The sequence below is a fragment of the Triticum aestivum genome, chromosome 2B (genome assembly GCF_018294505.1).
Source record: "Triticum aestivum cultivar Chinese Spring chromosome 2B, IWGSC CS RefSeq v2.1, whole genome shotgun sequence".
Lineage (NCBI taxonomy): Eukaryota > Viridiplantae > Streptophyta > Magnoliopsida > Poales > Poaceae > Triticum > Triticum aestivum.
In genome coordinates this window covers 130,630,071-130,637,620 of record NC_057798.1, presented here as the reverse complement: position 1 = coordinate 130,637,620, position 7,550 = coordinate 130,630,071, and the positions used below count along the sequence as shown (strand labels likewise).

Below are 7,550 nucleotides of genomic sequence, written 5' to 3'. Positions count from 1 at the left end.
ACGCCACCACCGTCCCCGCCCCAACCGACCTAATACCGAGCCACCGGCGACGACGGCGAGGGCAATGGAGGTCGCCTCCCCCTCCTCCTCCTCCTCCTCCTCCGCGCAGCCCCCGCCCAAGCCCCGCCTCCGCCTCAACCCGGCCGCGCTCCTCCTCCGCCCCGCCCCGCCCCCGACCCCCGCGGCGCCATCGGCTCCTCCGCCCGTGGACCCCGCCGCCGCGGCCGCGCCTCCCCCGCGGCCGGGGGTCGCCGCCCACCCGCTCGTCGCCTTCCTCTCCTCCCTCGTCCCCCTCCGCGGCGAGCGGCCGGGCGCGGCCCCGGCCCCGGGCCCCGCCGTGGCGGCGGCGGCGCGGAGGGCGGCGGAGAGGGACGCCCTGGCGGAGCTGCAGCTGGCGGGCTGCGCGGTGCCGCTGTTCCGGCCGTACGTGGCGCGGCTGCCCTGGCACGGCGGCACGCGGGCGTGGCTCTCCAAGCTCTTCCCGCGCTACGGCCACTACTGCGGGCCCAACTGGTCCAGCGGCAAGGAGGCCGGCTCCGTGCTCTGGGACCGCCGCCCCGCCGACCACCTCGACTTCTGCTGCTACTGCCACGACATGGCCTACGACACCCACGACCAGGCGCAGCTCCTCCGCGCCGACCTCGCCTTCCTCAGCTGCCTCGAGGGCAGCCGCAAGACGCCCGCGCTCGACGGCGTCGCCGCCGCCGCCATCTACCGCTCCATGTGCATCTTCGGTCTGATTCAATCGCCGCCGCTCAATTCATTCATTCCTGTGCACATTGCTTGTACAAATGGAAGATTGACAATTTGACATTTCATTTCTCTGATGATGCGTGTGCAGGGCTCAAGACCATACTGATACCGTACAGGACGAACCTGGTGCGGCTGCAAACCGGGCCGAATTATGCCGGCGCATTCGCCGATTTCATGAAGAGGATGGCCTCGTCTTCCGGCAGGGCGACAACGGGCGGCGAGAAGCATAGATTGTGAGGGCGACGACGTCGCCATCGGTCGAAGTGATCCGAGGTGATTGATGGTGCTGAATTGCTCGGTGACTGAAATCTATCAACTGTGCATAACCAAGTTTTTCAGGATGTAGCAATTGTAGTTACTGATGGGGAACTTGGTACTCCCAATGTGTATATAGGTTAGCATACGACCATGTGAACAATGTAACTTAGCATGGCAAGGAATTGCCAAATTGTTACACTGCTGATTAAAACAGGTTTGATCCTGCACAAGCTCTATTGGATTCACTGTCAAATGGGTGGAGAAAAGAAAAATCCTAAGAACAACTGATTTTGTTCTGAGCGCTACAGTTATAGTAACATCTAAAATATGATATCTGAATCCATTCATCAATCAACAACATATTCTTCCTCATTCCTTTCATGGAAGTCAAGTTTTGACTTCATTTCATCTCTAACAGCCTGTATGACAACCAAGGTGTATATATAGGAGGCCACGTTAACAATCTCCTCTGTATTTCATTTCACTGATCAGAGTATTAATCCCGATGTGCCTCAGAACCGGCCACATTTAGAAGGGACTGTTGATCTACAGGACTATACAAGAACGCACTTGGAGCTATCAAGTGCAGAAATAATGGCTATCTATAGCTACACATACACCCTACTGGGAGTATGATCCATGACTAGATGGAGGCTCTAACTTGTCCTCACGTAAGCCTGTGGGAACATCCTTGGGAAGTAAGCGCGCTTCGCCTTGACAACCAGCCAATACGCAGAGAAGCAAGGGACATGAGCGACGGCCATGGCGAGGTACCTGTACCGGATTATTGTCGCGGTGAGGATCGCACAGTCGATGGATAACAAGGTCTAAAAGTGAGGTGATAGAAGCACATACCATAGCGGAGCCCCGGGCGATGCAAGGTCGAGAAACGGGTAAGGCCACCTGAAGATGTTAACAGAATTACATCAACAAATGATAAAACGTAGGAGTAGAACTAGATGAAACTTGGGAGTGTAAGAGAACACATTTGCCCTAATTTTAAAAGCATACATACTGAAGTAACTGAGCTAATGTACATATCAACATCCAAAAGAATAAGAATCAGGTAGATAGCGCTACATGTGTTCTAGAATACACACTGTTGGTAAGAAGAGAAGATCTAAATTTCGGCAGAAGGTGATCAGAAGGTGGCTAACACATGTCCAGATGTTTTGGATAAACTGCCTCACATGCAATTTACAATTCAGAACAGTCAGGCACAGCCTGGACTTCTTAGATAAACTATGTCACATGGCCATGGAATGGAAGAGCATAGTGTCACGCTTAGATCATTCTATTGATACGATTTTCATTATGCTTTCAGTTTCTATTTAAGAATTTACAGCAAAAATTTCTGTCGGACAATGTCAATGTTGTTTAAGTTATACTCCCATTTCAATGCTAGATACATCCATTTGAGCATCAACTAATTCCGCACGGAGGAAATAATAAAGAGGCTCTGACATTTTTGTATCTTTCCTTAGAGTACACATGTTTAACTTAATGCAAACATGAATTTGACTCAGAAAATGCTGAATTGGAGGCACTGCATCAAATTCAACCGTGTTAAGCAAATTGGGAGGACAGGAGGGACCTACCAGGATAAAGCTCCAGAAGCATGAATGACCCACTGGAAGGTCACATAGGAGCAACTCCAAAATACGAAGAAAGCGATCCGGTACCAGGGAAAAGGCTGAAAAACACAAAGGTCCGGCTGAAGAAGTAAATAAATGAACACAAAAGACAGAGCAATGCGATTTTTACATGCGATCTTACCATATTGTTGAGAAGTGTGTCTATGAGTAGGAGAACAGCATTTACAGAGTGCATGCCATCAGTGACCTGAAAGAAATTTGAAAGGTTAAGGATAACATAACAACAGACAGTCAATGCCTTGAAAGCAGTGAATTTGTTGCAAATAAACGTATTAGAAGCTGATCCATTCATGAATGATCTACGTGGGCATAATTTAAATTTTGAATTCATCTCTTGTATCCAAGATTAGACGCTGACATAAATAAGAGAAAGCAAGACTACAACGGTAATCAGATCTAAGAATATGGATGTTGATCAAGACGGAAACAGGTCTGTTTGGATAGCTACACATGCCCAGGACTGATTATTACTGTTCAGATGGCATCTGCTGATGGACATAATCCATGTTGAGCAAAGTCACACAGACTATTTTACTAAAGAATTTGTACTGTGGTTCTTGTCACTGGGTATAGTTAACTGATATACAATTGAAAATAACCAACAGATTATAAAACTAAGTCATGCCAAGTAGTTATATTATGACCATGGAGGATTGTTACTGTTTACATATCATCAAGAGGATTGTTACTGTTTATACATATCAAGCAGGGTAATAAATAGTACTCCCTCCGTCCCAAAATAAGTGTCGCTGATTTAGTACAACTTTAATGCAAAATTGTACTAAGTCAGCGACGCTTATTTTGGGACGGAGGAAGTAGTACATATCTGGAATGTTCACATACCATGGAAAGCCCAAACTTATCACGGTAAAAGAATGGCACAAGGAGTCCCCAAAATGTGACATCAGTCAACATTGTCGCTCCTGCACTAGCCTGCAGACAGATAAATACTAGTATTAGACAAACAACATAGGCCAGTTCAGAAGGTGCGGATGAACAGGTTTTAGAAAGGGCAAGTAGGAAGAATGTAAAGCTAAAACAAAAACAAAGAAAAATAGGTGAGAAGACACACTACTAATTAGGGTCAGCTGCTAAATCATAGGCATTACGCTACGACGGTGGTATTGCATAGTCCTTACAACCAATAGCAGTTGAATTTACAGAACTGTTGAGAAAACACTGTCTATTAATACAATCTGAAAATGACAATTAGTTCAAACCTGGTAGATGATTTGCATACAACGTCCCCAGAAAGCAGCTCTTTTCTCATTTGCTATTTGTTCATAATAGCTTGCCATCTTGTCTATCTCACCGTTTTTCCTATCTCCAGAAATAGAAGCTGAGAGGTCACGATTTTCAACATCGCCATATTCATCAGCTTTTCTCAAGCTTTTCTTTGAGTATGACCAACATCCATGAGCTGATATAGCAGTCGCAACCTAAGAGTAAAATGCAAAAAATGGTGAAAATGTGGTAAGAAAACTAGAATCAATACATTAGCACATCCAGAGAGGAGAAGGTGGACATAATTGTGCATGATCGCTTGTAAAACTTTTCACAAGGCAGTAGCAACTTGGTAAGACACCATGAGGCAGAGGACATACCGCAAAATATATGGTGACTAATAAAAAGGTCCACCTGCAAGGCCAATTGGGGAAAGGAAACTAGTCAAAGGACAGTTAGGAAAAAAAGCAACAGCACGACAAGTAACTAAAAAGGAGGTGCTTCTGAAGTTTTGAGCCACTAACGGAAGATAGAAACATTCTACTAAAGACCAAACGGTTTTGCGTGGGGCAGCGTGCACCATGCTCAAAACCGAAAGTAGAAACTTTATAGCTCCACAAAGCAGGGCAAAGATACGGACGCTGAAGGCAACTTCGCCCAGTGGAGAACTATGAACATGTGTGACAGTGTGGTGAACTTTGACACACCAAAATGGTCGTGTCTTCAAGGGCGACTGGTCAGAGCCACATTCCTCATATCCAACCCTTGAAACAAAGGATAAGATTTGGCAAAGGACATCAAGGGCGACTGGTCAGAGCCACATTCCTCATATCCAACCCTTGAAACAAAGGATAAGATTTGGGCAAAGGCTGACTGGGCCAGGTTGCTCCTGCTGCACACAGCTGTGTGGGTTCAATCTCGGTGTGCTTGTGACCTATTCTCTTGCTATCAGTGCAATGATGTTCAAATCTTCCGTTTGTTCACGAAAAAAGGCAGGAAGAATATTAAACTACAAAACTCCAAGTTGACACTTCTTGATGTGTACCATGCTTCACAGAATGACATCTATTTAGAATATGATGAAACAGGGGTCAATTTTCAGCGATTCTTACGGCGAGGTTTCTCGGGTTGGGAACACTGGGAGGAGGGCTGATGACAAAGCTGGCCTTATCGCACCCTCAAGCTTGTAATTTCGTTGATTAAATAGCACTATCTGAAGCTCTTTTGACGATTGAGCACTAAAATTACAGCCTAATTTGTTGCCCCCCTTTTTAGCTTTATTCCAAGCTCTGCTACTGTCCGGGAATCCTCCGTGCAGGGGAGTACTGAATACGTACTCTGCCGAGCAATTGCCGCGGCTAAATGCTAGTAATCGCATCGCATAATGCGGCCAAATGCACGCGAGTATGAACGATGTGTACTGTGATTGTCTGGATTATTGGCGGTACTAATAACTAAGCTTAAGAGAGGATCAAGAGGAGGAGGAGGAGGGTGCGTACTGGGTGTAGAAGAAGAAGACCCTGGGGCCGTGGGGGACGATGTCGCGGACGAGGAGCGCGGCGGCGGCGGCGAGCGCGAAGGCGCGGTAGCCGAGGAGCCAGCCCGGGTGGAGGCGGGGCCAGCAGGGGAGCCAGAGGTCCGTGGCGCGGAGCGGCGCCACCGACCTCCGCAGCCGCGGCAGCAGCGCCGCCGCCAGCGCCGTGGGCACGGCGATGAGCGCACCGCACACCAACACCTGCCACCGGAGCCAGTACGCCGCGCCGTCCGCCGGCGTCGACATCGCCCGCGGAGAACCCTAGCTGAGTCGCGCCCTGGTGGGGGAGGAGTTAATGCGGTCTCGCGCGCGGCTCCGGGTGGTGGTAGTTGGAATTTGATGCTCTGGTGTGGTGTTGGGGCGCGGGACGACCACGACCGCCGCGGGCTGAGGCCGAGGCGGGTTGAAATAGACGTGGAGCCGCGGAGACCGGTGGGGAACGCGTTGTTGTTGTGTGGCTGCTCCGGCGGCTGGTGGGAACGGCGTTAACGGCAGCGGCTTTCTTTCCTTGCGTTTTCACGGCGGATCCGACGGGGCGGAGGCGGCGCGAGCGCGGGCGTCTAGAAGATCGACGCGATTTTGCGGCGGAAATATGAATTTGGTGGATACTTGTGTGCTGGTCCACGCAAGCGAGGAGATTGAGTGGCTTACGGTAAACGGAGGCGAAGAAATTTGAACATCACCGGCAAACTTGAACATCGTTGTCACCATTCATTAACAAACGAATCTTCCTCGCGCAGCACGCACACACGAAGGTAAATACAATATGGAACTACGTAACCGTGAAATCCTCCTGTTTTGAAACTAACATAAGGCCCCCTTTGATTCAAGGGATTTTCACATGAAGTAGAAGCAAACGCCGGTTGTTTCCGGTCATTGTTGTTCGTTTTGCGGTAAGACTCCTACGTGGTCATGCTTATCCAGTGTGTTCACGCGTATCTTGCAATCAATCTCATGTTTTGAAGCTCACTACCATAGTTCATTCAGTTTGTCTAATTCACATCTAGATGTTTTTTAAGGATGTCACATTTAAACTCCTACAAATATATATGCAGCAACAAGAAACAAAAATAAACTACAAACAAAGTGGACATCAACTTAGATGTGACGTAACTATGTCACGTCTAGATGTGTCCTAGACATACCCTAGTTCATTCTCCGAGAATCTCGCAACATCATTTCGCCGATTTGTGTTGCAAACTTTCTTTTTTCATGCATGTTACCAACCAGATCTAAATCTCAGGATGATATGATGTTGAAAAGTTTTCCAAGAAGTATAATATTGGTCTCTCTGTAACCCGGTAAAGTGGATGTTCTGGACAACACACCTAACCAGGAGACCTCTTATTGTAATATCTTGATTGCGCAATTTGGCCACTCCCCATGAGGATTTTGTATGACTTATTCTGAAAGTTGTTCCTTGTGGATTTTTTATGTTTCCGAAGTCCGACCTTTACTTGATGTTCTATATACCAAACTACTTATAATTGGGTTACGCTAGTATATCAAGGAGAACATTAGAAGCGGAGTGCTAAATGTCTCACGGTGGATCATTCAGGTTTTGTTCCTTGGCATTGCTAAGGTAAAATCTGACATAGTGATTCCTTCCTTTGCATCTGCATCCTCCATCATCATTCTTCACCGTAGTATGAAGTGTTACCGGGCTATTGGCATAGGTGTTAGTAAAATCCTGATGAATATGGAAATGCTCAATCTCTTGAGAGCACGCTCAGACACTGGGTTATATCTTTCGTATCAATCGGAATGTGCCTTCCGTTTGCCGAATCGTTCTATAACGATAGTTTCCTTTCCAAACTGAGTATGTCATTCCTTCAAATTCCTCCAAACGATCATTTGTGAATATGCCTCGGCATGGTATAAAGAGTTTCAATGATCTATGTATCAAAAGTAATTTTTTGTCACTTAAAAGGAATAATTCTACGAGTCACCTTCCCTAAGGTGCCTATTATGGTATTAAGGGTAATTAACTCCTCTGTACTTTGAAAATCCCTTCACCATTTTTTCGAGCGTGGAATTGTTGCCTACCAAATTGAAATCCTTGTCATCTATTTTCTTTTCCATTGCCCCTGATGTGTGTTTTGTGTCTCAGCTCAAGTGATGTTCTT

At 47.2% G+C, this 7,550-nt stretch overlaps 2 protein-coding genes across 2 annotated transcripts; one reads left to right on the top strand and one right to left on the bottom strand.

Annotated features, from left to right (window-relative positions):
- Positions 1-6: 6 nt before the first annotated feature.
- Positions 7-1,307, top strand: LOC123043883 (vegetative cell wall protein gp1). The gene is made up of 2 exons (XM_044466475.1): positions 7-734; positions 842-1,307. The coding sequence occupies exons 1-2, from the start codon at positions 65-67 to the stop codon at positions 988-990; spliced, it is 819 nt and encodes a 272-aa protein (XP_044322410.1). The 5' UTR covers positions 7-64; the 3' UTR covers positions 991-1,307.
- Positions 1,308-1,661: 354 nt separating this feature from the next.
- LOC123043882 (uncharacterized) lies at positions 1,662-5,928 on the bottom strand. Its single transcript, XM_044466474.1, has 8 exons — positions 5,390-5,928; positions 4,271-4,304; positions 3,887-4,105; positions 3,510-3,599; positions 2,788-2,853; positions 2,610-2,704; positions 1,867-1,914; positions 1,662-1,785 (listed from the first exon to the last, which is right to left on the bottom strand). The coding sequence occupies exons 1-8, from the start codon at positions 5,668-5,670 to the stop codon at positions 1,668-1,670; spliced, it is 951 nt and encodes a 316-aa protein (XP_044322409.1). The 5' UTR covers positions 5,671-5,928; the 3' UTR covers positions 1,662-1,667.
- Between the last annotated feature and the right edge of the window lie 1,622 nt (positions 5,929-7,550).